The sequence below is a fragment of the Athene noctua genome, chromosome 5, assembly GCF_965140245.1.
Source record: "Athene noctua chromosome 5, bAthNoc1.hap1.1, whole genome shotgun sequence".
NCBI classification, from domain to species: domain Eukaryota; kingdom Metazoa; phylum Chordata; class Aves; order Strigiformes; family Strigidae; genus Athene; species Athene noctua.
The window spans coordinates 15504543-15523799 of record NC_134041.1 but is presented as its reverse complement, the minus strand read 5'-3'; the positions used below and the strand labels follow the sequence as shown (position 1 = coordinate 15523799).

General features: G+C 37.6%; 1 protein-coding gene across 18 annotated transcripts in view; it reads right to left on the bottom strand.

Moving 5' to 3' along the window:
• The window catches only part of ADGRL2 (adhesion G protein-coupled receptor L2), a 395343-nt gene that overhangs the window by 39413 nt on the left and 336673 nt on the right, over nt 1-19257 (bottom strand). For 17 of the 18 annotated variants that reach the window (XM_074906473.1, XM_074906474.1, XM_074906457.1 and 14 more), the window contains 2 exons: nt 13866-13975; nt 7390-8190 (listed from right to left, as the gene is read on the bottom strand). In XM_074906473.1, coding sequence (XP_074762574.1) covers nt 7390-8190; nt 13866-13975 — 911 coding nt within the window. Of the gene's footprint in view, nt 1-7389; nt 8191-9124; nt 9140-13865; nt 13976-19257 lie in introns of all 18 variants that reach the window. The other variant, XM_074906463.1, reaches the window with a different exon arrangement.

Here is a 19257-nt window from a genome sequence, read left to right as displayed (position 1 = left end):
GCACTCGCAGCCCCGAAAGCCAGCTGTATCCTGGGCTGCATCAAAAGAAACATGACCAGCAGGTCAAGGGAGGTGACTCTCCCCCTCTACTCCGATCTCATGAGACCCCACCTGGAGTACTGTGTCCAGCTCTGGGCTCCCCAACATAAGAAGGACATGGACCTGTTTGGAGTGAGTCCAGAGGAGGCCACGAAGATGATCACCTCCCTTATGAGAACAGGCTGAGAGAGTTGGGGGTGTTCAGCCTGGAGAAGAGAAGGCTCCAGGGAGACCTTATAGCGGCCTTCCAGTGCTTAAAGGGGGCTACAGGAAAGCTGGGGAGGGACTTCTTACAAAGACATGTAGTATTAGGACAAGGTTTAATGGCTTTAAACTGAAAGAGGGTAGATTTATATTAGATACAAGGAAGAAGCTCTTCACTATATGGCACAGGTTTCCCAGAGAAGCTGTGGCTGCCCCCTCCCTGGGAGAGTTCAAGGCCAGGTTGGACGGGGCTTTGAGCAACCTGGGCTGGTGGAAGGTGTCCCTGCCCATGGCAGGGGCGTTGGAACTAAATGATCTTTAAGGTCCTTTCCAACCCAAACCATTCAATGATTCTATGAAAGTAACTGAAACAGTTATCATTAGTTCTTTCCAAGTTTTCATTAGTAATTTATAGGCACATAAAAGCACAGATCCTTGTGCTGAGAATAAATAAGCTCGTATAAAGTATTTTTTAATTCCTGATACAGAAATAAATGAAACTAATTTTATAATTAACTTCAGTGGATAAAGTAGCTTTTTTCTTTTTTTTTTTTTCTTCTTCTGCTAGGCCCTCGAACTCTGACTTACTGGACAATGCACCTTCTCTAAATAAAATCATAAACAAAAATCAAATGAGGAGCTACCCCACTTTCTTTCAGCAGATTTTTTTAATTTAGTGTTTTGAATAACTTTCAGTAGTTTGGCAGATAACAATTATTTCAAAATCCTTTTTCAATTTTACTTTAGTTATATTAAGAGGCTCAAACGTGAATTCATCTTTTTATTTTCATGTGAATTTAGAGTGGAGTATTTGAACATCATCTGTTTTTAAAGACTAAATGAGAAGACGTGCTTTTCATCCCTCTCTTGTTCCCAAATGAGAAACTTCTTCGGAGGCTGTCTTCTCTTCAGTCGCATTCTTGGCTGCTTGAATACAGTTTGTGTAATTGTGCTGAACTCGTGGCATAGGCAGCTACTATGAAACCTACTGAAATCCTCAGAACTGTTCTGCAAGTGCTTGCCTGACATCTTGTGAAACTGCTGTAATTTTCTTTTGATTACAGTGCATCCAGCCTTCTAGTGCTTTCCCAATTAACATTTGTCAAAAGCATTTGCAATCATTTGCAGAAGTGTCAGGCAACGCCTGCTGAATCAGGTCCTGGGGAACAGGGAACTCGTGGGGACGGAGAATGATGCAGGGGACAACTAATTGCTACTATACATCCCCTAACACATTGTGCTAATAAGTACATATTTAATCACTGAAATGAGTATCAGCATTATTGCAACTACTACTCTAAACCTATAATGTTTAGGGTAGTTTCATCTCAGGAGCAAAATATCACTGTAAGAATTCATAAAAACTCTCTGAAGTTCAGTAGTGAGGTAGCAATTTTCAGAACATATTTTGTGCTGCACCCTGAACTAAAGTATCCTGCTATCATTGTGCAACTTTAGGTAGAATAATTTTAATGTTATCCACTACAATCAATTTCAAAGCATATCACCTATGATTCAGAAATGACCTGCATGCCTTACTAGTAGTACATACTTTAGAAAAATATTTACAATCTCATATTTTAGGAGAAAGACTTCAAACCACCTCTCTCAAAAAACTAAGAAAAATACAGATAATTTCTAAGAGATTTTCTCTTTAATCAAATTTTAAAAAAGAAGAAGTCAATATATTTAAGAATGTACCAGGAAACTTCAGACAGTCCTGGAAGTCTGAGAAAGAAGAAGGTTGAAAAAATAAGAAATGACCTAACACAACACTTTAAGGAATACATCTAGCTTTTAGAAGGCAGATTATTTTGTGTTAAATGACCTGTTGGAGAGCTTATTCTGCAAGGCCATTCTACTGGGTTTCAAGAAGACACATGATAGCTGCCATCACCTGATGTGTCTCGTTTTGAAAGCCGAGGGTGATGGCATCTGTGGGCTCCCATGCACTGACTCGTGGAGTGCTTTGCCAATATAAGATAATGGCAGTGATGATTAATATGCCACAGCTAAGAAGAAGAAAAAACTCCATGTTGAGGTTATTAACCCGTTGTTCCGAGCAGCACGGGTGAGCCTCTCCAAGGCTGAGGATACGTAATTTTGGCCAATGCCAAAAAGGCTCTTTTAAAATGTGAGATTCTATTTTGTACTTTTTGACTAGGCTTGACATGTCAAGGAGAAAACCAAAACCTATTCTGTGTTCTCCCTTTTTTTTAAAAAAAATAGACGTGTCTCCTTATCAGCTGAAGACACTCTTCGTAAAATTAAAAAAATAAAAGAGCAATAGGAAGTAAATCCAAAAACTCAAGTTGAAGGTAATTAATTCACGTTTGTTCCATGCAGTTCCTAACAGGTGATTTAAACAGTTATACATACTAGCTGTTTCTAAAAATGAAGACACCACTGGAGTAAAACTTAACACCTGTTTAACAGTGTGATGTCTATAAAAAACATAACACAATTGCCTAGGACAGCAGGGGAATAGTAACTTTGTTTCCCCAACTGACAGTGAAGAGTAGCTTTAGAGAAGGTACACAAGCTATCTAGTATTCTTTGCCAACAGGTTTCTATTCTAAGCAGGCATAAAAAACATTTTTTAAAAAAACAGACCAAGCCAAACAAAAAAATCCCCACCCAAAATACAACTCTGACCTTAAATGTAAAATTGTTATTGAAATGTCCAGATGATGCACCACTTCTGAAAATACTAATGGTTCCATTTTCATCTCCGGCATCTAGGTAATTTTAGAAATCAGCTGCGTGGATTTTTCAGTTAAACATATGCTCTTACAGATCAGGTATTTTAACATATTTGGACACACAAAAAACTCTGTGCCCATCTTCATCATCAAAATGTGTCATATGCAGAGCTGTTGTGTAAAGCAACAGAGACCAGAAACCTATGCAAATCCAGACTTCCCTGCCTTCTGCTTATTACCACTGTGTGCCTGTCTTCATGCTCCAGTGAACAGCAGGCAAGTCACTAAGACTCACCTAATCACCTATAGGTTCCAGCTATTATGCTAGCTGGTACTCTACTGACCCTGCCAAATCCTGTTTAGTTGAAAGCAAAATGTTTACATAGCCGTTTTATAAATTTATACTTGTAAATGGTAACAAATATGACACAAAATTAGTGAAATACCTATGATCAAGAAATGTGCTATCTGGTCCCCATTATGTCATCTCTACTTGTACAACCACTCTTTAATCAATCTGTAGTGTATCAGATTCGATATAATAGTAAAGATCTAATTTACTTATCAATTTGCTGCATGACTTCATCATAGATTCTTGGTGTTATAAAGATTTAGTTGCACTAGTTTCCTATTATTTTCAGCCCTTGGTGATAGTAGCCTCCGAGTTTCTGTTCTGTCCACACTCACAACATCCATATTTTCCTGCAGTGATCCAATAAAACTTAATGATGGGTATCATGGTACAAAAGGGGAGACAACTTCAGTTCGAACAGTTTGCACAGTTAGCACAAATTGGGATGAGTGCAGATGAAATCTCTCCCTAATGCACTAACACAGAACAAAAGGATTTATCTTCCTTTTGTTACCAAGGAAACCTCACAATGTAATGCTCATATTCACTTTTTAGAGGGAAAATTTCCTTCATTCTTCCTGATCTTTTAAAATTCTTTTAAAAATTCCTATTTCAGTGAGAATTCATTTGGTCCCTTGGATACCTCCCTTAGAAAGTGTGTCACAGGACACATCCACTAAATTTACCAAGGATATAAAAACTCTGGTTTGTTTCAAATTTTTTCATAGTGGCTTTTTGTAGGACCTGATGTATTGCATTTTATTTCTAAATAAAAGGTTTGATTTTTAAATGTGATTTTTACACTTAACCTTAGAAAATGTGCTCTTCTGCACATTACTGTGGTACTTGTCAGCTGTACCTCTGAAAACCATTTCTACATCTACATACTGTAATTCCCATGAGAAGTGACAAGAAAAAACAACACATGAAGAATGAGGTTAAGGGAGGAGTTCTAAGTGCAGCAAGACCCCATTGTCAGAGTAAGACAGTAGCCTGGCTGCAGCATCTGCAGCTTTAAAAATCTGAAGAGTTCTCCTGAAAATTAAGAAAATAAGGATACGGGAAGCACATAACACGGACAGTTGCAAGAGGAGAAAATGGTGTAGGTTTGCAGCAAGGACAAGGTCAACATTAGGTTAATTATAACAGTATTTCAGAGGTTTCAGCAGGCAGATTTAAAAATGAAAGAAACAACATAGAGAAAAAAGGCAGGCTTGTGGTCATGGATGAGCCCAAGATTTTGGCCCCAGGAGCATATGTAAACCCTTGAGCTCAAAATTGTGGCTCAAATGTGACACATTCATCTTTCACATAGGAAAAAATACTGTTGTTTTTGAAGCACTTGGTAGTTGGAAGTGATGGTGTAGACAAGAACTGATAGTCAAGACAGATAGATGAGGAAAAAAAAGAATCAGTGTGTGTCTATATATCATTATTGCTCCCATGGTAACAGAGCGAACACAGATTGCTGATTTTCCCACAATGGCCCCAAGTTAACCATTCGAACAGAAAAGGCCACGACTCCCAATTTTGAGGCACTGACCTTGTGACACCATTAAATTCTTGATATTAAAGTACCACTGCAAAAGACACTAAAAGAAAGTTCTTGTGTTAGGTGACTTAAAGAATGTTATCCTAACACCTATGTCTTTGAGTAGATGATTAAGAAATCTGAGTCAACCACAAAAAAACCCAAATCAAACCAGAAGAAGAGAAACACAAAATTGCTCTTCATCGAATGTGCTGAAAATCTAATTCCATGAGATAAAAATTCCAAATTTGCATTACACATATAGATCGTTTAACTGTGTAACAACAGAAAGACTGATCTTCAATTTAGACAGACTTTATGCTGAAACAAAGAAGAGCCGAGAGTATAATACAAATAAAATGTAGAGTTAGAAACGGTACAGAATCTCTTCTTGGTTTTATAGCAGTACATCTCAAGGACAACCATACTAGATAATTTTTCCTTTAATTTAGTAGTCTTTAACTACAGGCAATTGGCTTAGGCAAAAGAGGAAATGAACTGAAACATATTCTTAGATATGATATGTACAGATCCATACCAGATTAAAATATTGGGTATTGGCTTTATATAAGGAAAATTACCGTTTGTGAATATATGCATCACATATTCAAATAAAGTGTCTACATATGGTTTCTGTATTTTTAAAAGGCCATAATAAAAATATATTTACTGATGTCATAATGCATTTAAAACCCAAACTCACAAATGACTCAAAAAATATTCCTCCTCTGTCTTCATGGGTGAATGGGCAAAGAGCTCAGAGGAGAGGCAAGTACCCTGCAGTAATGCCCTGGACCCTTTCTTGAGTAGGTCTGGTTAGATTAAACCATTTCCCTCCCATGCCTTGCATACCAGCAAGGAAACCAGGAACATGAAGGGGTGCTGGTGAATGCCCAAATCTCTTTCTGATATTAGATGGAATGTGGCCAGCACACGTACTGTAACTTAGGATCTTGGCAACCCTCTCATAATAAAAACATTATGAAATGTCTTACTGCAGATCTTTGGTGGTTTACTAAAGCAAAGGAAGGATTCCACAAAGCCTTTTCTTCTCTCCCTGCTCTTCCTTAACACTTTTCCTTCAGTGCAGATTTAAAGATTAGCTTTTGCTAAATTCATGGCAGCTGTCTGAATTGCGAAAGCTACTTAGAGCCTGCACCTCCATTTTCTTCTCTTACTATTAAAGCTTGGGAGAATTTAAAATGCATCTTCATCTCAGTTAAACTGAATGGAAAGTGACATTCATGAGAATATATGAAAATGAAAGCTTTAAATGTTGTCTGATTACATAGGTGGGTATGTCTGTGCTAAAAGCAGTCCCAAAGACTCTCCGAGGAACAGACTAGATTGACATACAGAGAGCAAAGATTGACAGGATGGCTGCCCTTGCAGCTGAAGCTCAGTCCCCAAACACCTGGAACCTGCCTGAGCCTGGGCATGTATTGCCAGGGAGGTCTGCAGAAGACAGACTGGACAGATAGTCACTTGGCTCTGGAGATCACTAATGTATTGGTTCTAGACTGCTTGTTCTGCCATGTCTTACATATTCTTGTACCTGGAAAAGCCCTATGTACGTTGGTATAGTTGTGTTCACACTACTGTGCGTGAATCAGCTTCACTGAAGCAGGATAGCTATTTTTCATGTGGAGAAGACATTATTACTACTTTTTTGAAGTAGAAAAAGTGGCTGTTAAACATGCATATCCATTAGATGAAAGAAGTGAAGTATTACCATCATTGCTGAAGCAGCTTATCAACATTCTGTTCCTTGCTGCATGCATCTTCTGCCACAGAGCATTTCTCTTGGTATTTACTCTCCTCTTCAGATGTTAGTATGTGGCTGTGCCTGTTCATGTCATTTTTAGGGATTTCTGAGACCTAATGACCTCCATTTTTCTTTCCTCTTTTATCAGTTAGTGTCTTTCCTTTTAGGCAGTTGCTCTAACTTCGAGCTGAAGTGAAATTGTAATGGACTTACTGGGAAACCTGCTAAAAAGATGTTGGATAATCTTGTCTAACCCAGCATTTGAAACTGAAAATAGGGCTGCTTAAAAAACCTTATGCTTGGTATTGCACATTAACCCATACATCTCCTCCGAGACCTCCCAGCACACGTTGCTCTCAATTGCTGGTGCCAAGAAGTTAAAAGGTCTGCATGTATGTTGTAATCAATTCAAAAGTCAGGTAATGCCGAACGGATGGGAACAGGCTTCTAGCTCAGCACGAATGAACTCAAACTTGGGTTAGCTGTAGAAGTCAAACTGACTGATGGTATAAATAAAGTAAACCAACAATTCCCCTACTCATTCTCAAACACAGAAAAGCTAAACACTTTTATTTTTTAAAAAAAAGCACAAGCCTATAAACCAAATAAAGCCATTCTGTCTCTCTTCACAGGTTCTGCAAATTTGCCTTGCACCACTGTAATGCTGTACTGCACAGAGAAAACAATCCCTCCCTGTCTCTCTGCCAAGAGCTAAGTCTAAGACCAAAGATACTGTAACATAGTTATCTGAATGGAAGTACAAGGAGATTAAAAAAGAGAAAAACTAAATTCTTACCTTGGGCAGGATCAGGTGGGCCAAACTCCAAAGAATATCGCAGAATGAAGTTGTTATTCCACACATAGAGCTGGTTGTCTCTGGGGTTGTAATCCACTGCAGCGATGTACTGGTACTGGTTGGGGAAAGGAATGTCCACGTGCTCGCCTCTGCTTAACCTGGTGTTGTAGATGTAATCGATGGCGTTCTTGCCGGTCTCGCTCTCATTGTCCTGATAAACCGACCGCACTACGTACAGGACACCACATATCATGAAAGCATTAGATGCTGCCCGTTTGTCGTATGTAGTTTCCCAGGTGGCTTCGAAACGCAGGGTGTAAGGGTTCAGCTGGCTAATTACTATCATCCCATTGTTTTGCTCCGTAGCATAAATTACCCATAAGCCATTTTCATCAACTGCCAAGTCAATATCAGTCTTTCCTCCCCATCGGTATGGAGAGGTGTCATGGTAATTAGCATAATTGATTATAGCCTCTCCACTCTTAATTCTAGTCCTCAAGTCAAATTTTACTATGTTCCTAGTTCTTTCCTTGTTAAAAAAGACAGCGCCGTCATACACTACAAATCCAGTACCATCCACTCGATTTGGGAGTTTATACGTCGTCTGCTGGCGTCCATTTTGGAAGTCCTCTAAAGAAGCATATTCTATCAAAGTATCAGTGCGATATGGAGTCCATGGCATGAAGTATATTTTATCTGCAGCCTGGAGAGGATCTTTGCACCAAGCACCTGCTTTTTGTTCAGCTTCATATAAATACGGTGAGTCCACAATTGCTTTCAACGTCCCCGGGCAAACAAAAACTAACAGTCACAGAGAGAAGTAAGACAAGAATTACGTCAAATTAAGACTGTATTATAATAAAAAGAAAAAAAAAAGGAAAAAAAAAAAGGTAGGTAAATCATAATGACTGTGTCAGGAAGAAAAAAAATCAATTTAATTGGCACTAGATTATACCTTATGTTATAATTAATGCAATTATCACCCTTTATCATCCACTTTTCTTAAAGTTACCATGTTCTTGCTGTACCAGTATGGAAAGTGGATGGGAACTGTTTTCACTAGTACAGACCAAGGCTCAATGGCATACACAGACAGCTGAAAATGTAGAGCTACTCTTGCATTTTCATCTTAGACTTTTAGTGAGTACGCATTAACGCTCCAGAGCTTTTAACTGGTGTGCAGCAGTGCGCTAGGTCATTTCAGTCCAAAAAAAATCACATCGACTTGTTTAGAACTTTAAGAAGTGGTGAGGCTGAAAAAGGAGGTGCCTCGATTAAAAACAAAGGAACAAAACAAATCATCAGGTATATAGAGAAAGCAATTAGGAGCAGAGAAAACAAAACACAACCAAAGCAATGAATGAAACAGACCAGGAAACCCTGTAACCATGGCATGCTATGGAGAGGGTTCTGGAAGCCAGGCAAGATGACACTTGATTAACAAGAATTTACTCAAGGGTGAGAGAAAGAGAGGGAAAGAAAGACAAAGAGAAAGGGAGAGAAAAAAGCAAGGGAGTCTTCCCTCCAGCCCAAGTATTTCAGACACTATACCCCGCCACCTACTTTAAGCAGCCAAGTCACTTTATTGCAAACAGTCGACTTCTTTATGAGGTGTACTTATGAGATCCTGCTGATTATCATAATATAAGAGTGTTGTGGGGAGGGGAAGGGAAGAGGTTAACATCCATAAGGCACATAACAAGGAGCTGGGGTTTGGACTGTATACGTTATTTACCTTTTTGCTCCACTTCTATTTTAAGCATCGGAAGAAAAATAAAAAAGTGCAAGGAAAAAAGAAAGAAGATTAACATAAATTGACTATTAATCTAAAGATTAAATTAGTAACAGACGCTAAATATAGGGAGAATAAGAACTGCACTATATTGGATAAAGAGAAACAGACAACAGGAAAACCTAGCAGGAGAGAGATTCTACGGTTACACAAGTGAACACGGATCAATCATTTTAGTAGATTAAGGAGGCAATACAGATATGCTGGCATGTAGTTTCACTTAGTGAACCTGAATAAATAATGAATTACTTTACTAATGCATGCTATACATACTCTTTTTCTTCTCAAAGTATAATGCTATCAAGTTGGTTTTTAAGTGAGACATTAATTTATCATATATGTGCGAGTGCACATATATGTATTATATTAATTAGATAATATCAATCCAAACTGCAGTATATTAATTATATAGGTTTGTATGTGTGCTTATTGAACCTTCCCCCATCTTTTCCCCAGACATCCCTCTGCTTTTCTTTCTTGTAAAGAAAGAAGCTTGCATCCTTTAGCTTTCCTTAGGCTTTACTTTATTTGTTTTCCTGAATGTTAATCTTGAGAACTTTTGCCACTTCTCAGTCTATAACTGCAAAATCAGACTAGAAGGAATAAGCAAAAACATCTAGAAAAAAGAAGCAAAAGCACAGTAAGCAAGAGAAAAAGAGAAGAAAAAATTAACATTTAGCTCATTCAGATATTCTCCAGCATCATCGATTAAGCCCGAAACAGCAAGCTATAGTATGCAAGGATAGTCATACTAAGTGTTTAAAACAAATATCCATCACGCCACCGTACATGGAAAATATAAACCGAACCCAATTAACAAAGTTATATTACTACAGCAATTTTTCCCCAAGGAAGTTTTAAGGAACGTATTACAGGAAGACATATAGCTGAAGTCCAGCTAGTAAACAGCTTTCCAATAATTATTTGCAATAAAATCTATTTCATATACTCAGTAGCCTTTGAAGTATGCTCCCCTAGTTTCATAAAATTACCTGGAAAATGACAGATGTACCAATCCAAGTAACAATAGCTGCTGATACCAAGGAAGTGTATCAAAACTATTTGCACAGCTATTACATTTTCAGTATTACGGTATTATCCTGAAGAATGTATTTGTATGTTTTGTATAAAGTTTTGGATTTTCAGACTCATTTAACAAAACTACATATGATTATTTTGAGAGAATGGTAAAGGCTGAGCTGATCTAGTGCTTCTTCAGGGGAACAATTCCAAAACTTTATGAGGGAATGGGAGGGGATTAATATTCTCAAGATGAGCAGTAGCTCTCCTAGCCTTTGTTCATTTACACATCTTTAGGTAAAATACTTGTTTTTCTGCAATTTGTAATTCTTGAGTTATCTGAGCAAACAGAAGATGTATTCTGAGGTGAATTCCTGGGTTTCACAATCAGTGTTAATGGCTGTCAAATGATTTTGTTTGTGAACTTTTATGCATGAGTTTATTCCTTGCCAAAGAGCAATATTGATACTGTACCTGCTTAGAATTAGTAATAGGAGAGTGGGAAAAAGATAGGGATAACTAAAATCATTACTGGCATGTCTGCTCTGTGTGCATTGGTGTACAGCTGTACATTTTTCAGGGACAGATGGGCTTATTGAAATAAACAAATGCTGCAAAGTCCAATCAATACAGACAGAGAGAGAATAAAACGCTTTAAAACGTTTTCTATTGAATTCCTGAGTCCAAAAAAGACTTAAAATAAAAATGCACAGATGTACAAAATGGTACTTTTGATGTTCTTCTTTATAAAAGGGCTGACTTCTGTTATTCAGTCAAAGTGTCAACATACACTGTGCAGCCTAATTGAGAGAAATGTCAAGTATGGTACTCTCAATTTCTTTGTAATTTAATCAATAACACTCTTCTTTAAGGACAAAGCAATGCCTATGAAATTTGTCTAGAATTTTAGTTTTGTTGGAAATCCAACTGAGTATCTCAATATTTTTTTTTTGGTCTACACTTTGAGATGCAAAAAAGGAAGTTTTCATTAAATACTTTCTTGTAATAATGAAGCTTGCACTTGATGAATACAGAACCGAGAGAAAGCTCAATCAGTATGTATGATCAGCAAAGCAGCTATGTATTTCCGGAGGCCAGCAAGACATAGAGGAGCTCATAAACTGCGTTTTGTACAAGGGTGACACCAACTCCAGTCTGTAAGAACTCTCAGCTTTTACCACAAAATCTGGTATGATTGCTGTTTGTAATCTCTCACGTACTGAAAGGTGCCACAGTGAGATATTGCAAATTTTGTAGTCTAGCAGTAACTGAAAATGAAGTTAAGGAAAAGTAACAACCCTAACTGAACATTGGTTAGAAGTGCTGTGATCCCTAAAAGCCTCCCTTCCTAGACCCACAAAAGCCTATCCCACCTTCCTAAGAAGTCTTATGCTGGGACAGCTGCTATTTGCAAACCCAATGATTTCAGTCTTTCCGTACGTTTAGATATGGAGCACTGGAACAAGTAAAGGAGAAAAAAATTAGACTTGATAACTGGAGTTTATCAGGTGACAAAAAAAAAGACTTGGAAAAATACCAGGATAGGCTTTGTGGGACAGGGAAGAAAGATGGTCAACAATCAAAATGGTTACTGAAGCACAATTTGGTTTGAAATCAAACTTCAAAACTGACTTTTGTAACTGGCAACCTTTTTGATGACTGCTGGTACTGAACGGTTATGCCTCTTACAGTTGTGGAATTGGGCACAGTGTCATCATTGTACACGCTGCAGCTGACAAACTCCAAAACTTACAGACTTTGAAAGACAAGAAGTATCTAGAATACCGAGTTATGATAGACACAGAATTACATAATTCAAAAGGTAGGCCAATACAATTGACAGTGAACAAAAATAAACACTTCAAAAGTAGAATAACTACATGTTAGAGTACAGGGTAGGCTGCGCTGTGGCACTATCCTTCTGAAAACTGGAAAAGAAAAGATTCCTGTAGATAGCAATACCCAATCGGTAGAATATATCCACACTTCTCTTCCTAAAACAGCATAAAAAATTGTTTGAACATTATTTGCATGACACTTTTTTCCTATGAACTAGCCTACTGGAACTGGAAACGTAACCTCTTGTCATTTGACTGACCTCATGGTTTGGAATCAGATGCACTGCCCTCTTTCTGAGAATTTAGGAATGAAAATAGCGCTAAAGTAGAAGTGATCTTTGTGGAACAAAACTTTGGTTAGAATGGGGTAAGACATCACTCCTCAAAAGTGGCAGGAGAAGAACAGTTACAACAAGCCACCGATACTACACACAGGAATGGTACTAGGGGTCACTGTATGCAGTAGGCTTCCAATCCTACAAATGGTACGGAAAAAAAAAAAAAAAAATCAGCAAGCAACCATTTCACAATGACATAGCAGAAATGAAGAAAAAACAGATGATCTGTGTTTGGCCTTTAACAACAGTGAAGGTTCAAAGTGGTGAAGCAGTACAGAGGTACAGAGTAGTATTTTGGTTTAAGAAGTCTAAATTTTAAAATCGTGCAGGAAACAGTATGGACAGTTTTGACATAGCTTTGCTTATGCCAGAACTCATTTCCTTCCTTTTTGAATATATACTGTCACCACAGTGTTTTTGCATCTCAGACTTGGCCTGTTTCCTGTACCAACAGAAAATGTGACTTTGGTTAAGGATTACTGCAAATCAAGAAATTCACGCTTAACAATAACTTAAGGGAATGATCAGTACATTGCTCAAATTCCACTGCAAACACATCTATTTCTCTGTTGAGTTACAGGACGAGGGAGAAATCACTGCAAAGAATGACCTTACAAGAAAGCAAAAGCAGTTAAAAGTGTCGGATCTGGAGAACTTTTATAAACATGCATACAGGTCAGTGAAAAAAAGCATCAATTATTGCAGGGAAAGAAGTATGGCTAAAGCTACTGAATTCTGGCATTAGAAAGAATATTGTACAAAACTGCTGAAGTAGCCATAACTTCAGATTGTTCTATCTCAAAATGATTCCAGTATTTACTTTGTTTTCAGTGAAAAATTCTGGTTTGGCAGCTGATTCAAGGCACAATTCCTATTTTCTCTTTACATAAAAAGTGAACATTTCTTTCTCACTCTTTCCCCCATTGCTTTTAAGAACCAAGTTTGAGTAACTTATTGATGAATTATTCACTCTGAATCTGTGTTCACTTATAATGCGCCCCTGAAGCGCAATGTCCTCTTACAATGTCCCTGAACTGGGGCATTTGCCTCCGAGTGTCAGTGTTGGGTTTTGCTGTGCACCCAAAGTCATCACAACAGCAGGTAGCCTTTCAAGTAGATCATGTTTAAAATTGAAGTCAATTCCTGCTTTAGAAGTCTGTGAGCCAAGCCAATTTGTCAGCAACTGGTAGCGGGCAAAAGTACAAATTTCTATCTGGCCTATTGAATAGCTAATTTGAGTTTGTTTTCTGGAAAAACAGTAGCCTTAAAAGCCAAACACTTAAGAACACAGACAGACACTTGGCCAGCATCACACCATGGCTTCCTTCCACACTTGGTGAAGCTAATTGGAGGCCCTAGTCTGCAAGTGCTCTGCATGCATAATGGGTCCGTGGGCCATAAACATATGCTTCTTTTCCATGTAACAGCACTCCAGCTTTAATTGTGAGGGCCAGAGGAAGTGAGCAAGAATAAAAAGATTATACTTACTGTAAGGAACACATTCATACTGAACTTCTAGGTATTTGTATGTTCCAGGACAAGGATCAGGAAACACATCTGACCCAGTAACTACTATACACTGTGTTCGATTGTTGCACCTGTAATGGGAAAAGAAAGCCAGCTAATTAATTTACAATTACATTTAATTTGCAAGTTCATACTAAAGCACTATATGCAGTGCTAACTCTCTTCACACTTGGGCATTCCAATCCAGAAGACAACAAAGTTAATTACTAGATCAGTCAAAGTCCATAAATAAGACTTTAATACAATATTACAGTTCAAGCTTTATACTTTTAAATTTGGCGATTGATGTTATCTCAAATGTCACTCATCCCCACTGGTAGAGGTAGTGTCCGAAATATATACTGATTTGATTCTACTGTTCAATAAAATCAAAGTAAAATACAAAGATGATAAAAAATGAAAAAATGTGTAATTTTGAATAATGTACAATAACACAAATGAGCAATTCTTTTCACCTTTGGAGATATACATACTGCTGAATAGTTTCACATCTCAGAGGGATTATTGTCATGATTCAAGGAAATTATTTTGGTCGGAAGAGTTATTGTAGACAAAGAGGATTAGCATTTCCATTATAATTACTTTAGGAGCAATTGGTGGACTCTAAGCTTCCTCTGTTAGGTTACAGGAAGAGGCAAAGAATGACCATCTGAGAACATAAAACAGTCAAAAAGAAGAACTGAAAGAAAATTAATTATAATGTATTTTAGAGGAGACTAAATACTGAAACATATATATGATTTGCTTAACAATGGAAACCCATGCATTTTGATACAAAGAACTTTATTATAATGCCTCTAACCATGAGGGTCTACTGAAATTAATGGGTTTTTATTAAAAAAAAAAAAAAAAGATATTTTAGACTCATATTAATTTAAAAAAAAACAAAAACAAAAACAACAATTAGCTTGGAAGTTAAAAGTGGAAAAACAATCACCTAACTCTAAAGAGATGGTCAAAATGTAATAAAGAAAAAAAAAGCCGTAAGGAAGTGAAACAAAAAAAGAGGAGATCAGGGAGTTTGGTGACTAAAAGAAAAAAAGCTTGGCTTATCTTCTCAGGGGTTAGTTTTGTCTGTCAGCAAACTGAGTAACAGAAGTCTGAACTTAAGAAATAGTCTAGCCTTTGACTCCAGCTGTACATCAACTTCCCTACTGCCCTACTACTTCCCACACTCCCTGAATACCACATCCCAAGCTAAAATAATCTATCTTGTATCAGCGGCTTTCCACAGCTGTACATTGCCAACAGGTATAAAATAATTCATGCTACCTCATAAATGGTAGAGCAAGCACATTTGAAGAACTCTGATATAAATCACTTTTCTTTTTATATACTAATCAAACTAGCACAGAGCTGGTCAGGACATGCTGTGCCTCTTGCTGAGCAAAACTCGGGAACAACAACTCTTCTGACTTTATCAGTTAATTCTTTTCTTTTTCCTTTTTGCTTTGCTTAAAGCCTCTTTATTTTTAGCCTTACAGGGCTCCTAACTGCAGAACTAATTGGAAATAGCCAGGGATTTCTGTATATACGCACAATCTGGGATACAGATAGATGGTGAAGAATTCACCTGTCACCTCTGTGCTGCCTGTGGCAGTGACTTTCCAGCAAGCAGAGGCAGGTCCCGTGTGCAGGTATTGCACAGGTAACGCCGCACCACTCCCATCAGCTCTGCCATTCAGTGCAACAGCTCACCCAGTGTTGTCAGAGTCTGGAACGAGTATGGTGCATCCAATGGCTTTCGGACCCACGCTGAATTGTGCACTGAACTTGCAGAGAAAATCACTGTACTGAATCTGTAACACTGAAATTGTACAATACAGCCACTTCTTTGTACTCACACGAAGGTCAAAGTGGTGCTCTCGTGTGTGCTGTGTAGGAGGAAGCTGTAGAAACAGAAGGCGGCAATCTGGCCCAAAACCTCACAGACCTCTCTTTTCTAAACTCTGTACAGGGTTTTTTATGGCCTATACCTCAGACCAGACTAACCAGCATGAGAAAAACTCAGATGTAAGATTTTGCATTAATTTCTTTATATTTCTTTCTGATTCTTTAGTGAAAACCTTGTGCTGAAGACAAAGTAATTCCTATAAAAAACCCTTGTGCATCACTTAGTATAAGGGTTTCCATAGCTTTGAGCTGTATGAAAATTTCATTTTACACTTGAATGAGTGGCAATTAAGAGAAAAATATTGATTTATTACAAAATAAAATGGATACATATTGGAGAAATTGCTTGAGAATGAAACTGATGAAGGTCATATCAAGCTATGGGGGAAAAAACTTCTACTAGCAGTATTTGTAAATCTTAGGAAAAAGATGGACTCTTGTTTCCCTATGAAAAGTTGATTTCTTCTCTTTCCATTTTCCCCCAGTGAAAGACTCATAATGTTGCCATCAGTCAGGAAACTGAAAGCAACTGCATGCTAGCTTGTATCGAAAGGATGCATAATAATAATTCAGAAGCAAATGCAGCATTTTTTTCTTGGTACAGTAAGTGCCAGTGTCAAACTTCAGACACAGAATGGTGTTCACAGGATAAAAACTTCTTACTTTTTCTTCACGCAAGATTTCACCCACTGTGCATATAGTCACCTTTTGCTCATCTTTGGCCAAAATGGAAGAGACCCCAATTCCAAAACAATGAGCTATGCCCACTGCTGCAATACACAGCAGTGCTACAAAGCACACCACCACCTCTTCAAGAAGTGCAATTACTTGGATAACTAAATGGATAGAAGGATTTATGCTTTGAATTGTAGGTTTTTACATTCAAATCACTGATTCTGCTGCATTACTGGTTGCATTTTATAAAACCTGAGTAATTTTCATATAAGATTATGATTTTTATCCACTTCTAAGATTTCAAAGTAAAGACACTTGATTAAGATAGTCACATTTGAAAAAGTCAACATTCCGGTAATTTTTTGTTACATAGTTATTGGTCATTTTTCAATTCCAGTGAAAACTTCAAAAAAACCCAACAGCAACTACAGCAGCTGTCAATCCTAATTCATGGGCTACAGAGACGAGATGAAGAGTAAGTGGACTTCGTAGAGGTAGTTCTGAGACAAGTAATTCAGGGAATTTACACTACTGCGATTTGTTCTCCGCATAAATGAAAGTCTTCTGTCTGCTGCATCGTTTTTTTCCCCTGTAAAACCAAGGATACTAACTTCTCTATTAGAGAACAGTTCTGCTGCTGCCTTCAAAGACCATTTTACAAACTGATAAAGGTCTCAGTTGAGCTTCTTTAAGACAAAAAGCACTGATTTCTGTGGTACATTGACACAAGATACTCCACTCTCCATAAAATAGCACTAAACAGCATATTATCCTACATGGCTACAAATTACCGAAGCTACCATATCACTGCCATAGCAGAACTTCATCGTTTTGAGAAATCTTTACACTTAGAAACACTATGCCCAAGAAGAGGATATTACACTGTTACAGCCTTCAACTCAACTGTAACCCATTTTCATACCTTCCTGTAATGGGCAAGCCCTTTCTGAGTGCAGCCACTTCATGGGATTCTCCAAAACAAGACTACTGTGGAAATCAAGTTCCTGGCAATTTGAAAAACTGGCCTAGACACCATCAGGAAAAAAATAAATCCAAACCTCAAAAACCTTAACTGGTAAATAACTTGAAGTCCCTCAATTATTTTAACCAACCTTATTTTTTCTACACAACATACTGTTAGGTCCATCTATTCAAACTGTTCTACAAGTGTTCCAATGAAGGCATGATGCAAACCAGCCCTAATTTCTGCAAATTTAAGAAGTCAAATCACTAATACTTTAGTTTTTCAGTGTCTGAAACACAGTGTTTAAGTTTTCTCCATGTTTTAAGTACTATTTAAGTGTTCTGTAATCTACTTAACTACATACTTCTCTAGCATATGTTAAAATACGCAAATTCTCAGGTTCTTATGTACAATCTTAAAATTCATATGATCTCACACTGAGAAATGTCTTCATGCTTAAGACATTCACAGTATTCAGATTTATGATACAATGTCTTTGTCATTTACAAGGAAATAAAGCAGATCTGCAAATAACTCTACATAAATTCAGTAACAGTTGATTTAGGAAAGGTAATACATTAATTAAATCTGAAACTCTAGTTAGGAAAAGACTAACTGTAGCACTGAAGGAATGATAATTCAGGTTCCTGTGCTAGCAGTGGCAAGAGTTTTGCAAGGGGAAATGTAGTTAGTAGCAGTATTCTCATGAATGCAAGGAGCAATTGTGTGCTCTAACACTCATTTCTTCAGTATTTTAGTATGAATGAAGAAAGGTTACATTTTCATAATGCAGATGCATCACTTAGAGTAATCTAAAAATCAAATGGAGTGTTTAATTAACAGTTATAGTACAATGTCTGAACTCCTTTCACCTCAGGAAGAAGACTGTGCAAATGAGGAATGGCCCTTTCACATTTCAGATGAATACAGAAAAAAAGAAAAGTAAAGCAGCTCCAGCAGGGCTGTTAGCAAGTATCTACTGCTCATGGTGTAGCCATGTCCCTGCTGCATCCATCCCCTTCTGTGCTCGGCTTTAAGGACAGCTATACTTTCCATGATAATTTGTTTGCATTTCAACTCTAATCTTGACTTGTACAATTCCCAACAAATTGCTTTTGCTCTTTTTTATTATCTTATGCTCATTATTGCACGTTTCCACGTGCAATGTATGGAGATGAGATTCCATGTGCAATCTATTGTGTGAGGTGTTTTAATCAATAATCTTGTTCTGCTGATTAAGCAGGGGCTTCTGTTTTGGCAAGATAACATTAGTTTCTCCTGTCATGCTCCAAAAGCTATTGGGAATCTTCAGCAGATCATTAGATATGCTACAATAAAGCTTTGGTACATTCTCTTTTCTTTCTTAAATTACTTCTTCACTGTCCTATCATTCCCCGTCACCACTGGCACTGCATTATTATTACAGCTCCCCTGAAACTTGCACTAGAGCTATGTCTCCAGGCCATAGGATGCCATTTTCAATTGAAGCTTCTGCTTGAAAATATAAATTAAGAAAATTTCATTATCTCCTGCCAAGGGCCATTATTCACCAGTGTTCTAAGGAAGATTAAAAATGCAAAATCTATGGACTTGAACAAATACTCCAGCACTAAAATGAAAAACACAGTGTATCATGACTGGACCAGAAAGTGAATTACACGAATTTGAGAAGCAGATTCTGGAAAGATGTTAGCATTACATGGACAAAACTGATTGACTGAGGGAAGAGGTCATCTTTATGGGTAAGCCACATCAGTCACATAAAGATACATACAGTTCCTTTTCAAGTGGTTCTTGCAGTTTGCAAAACCAAGGTATGTA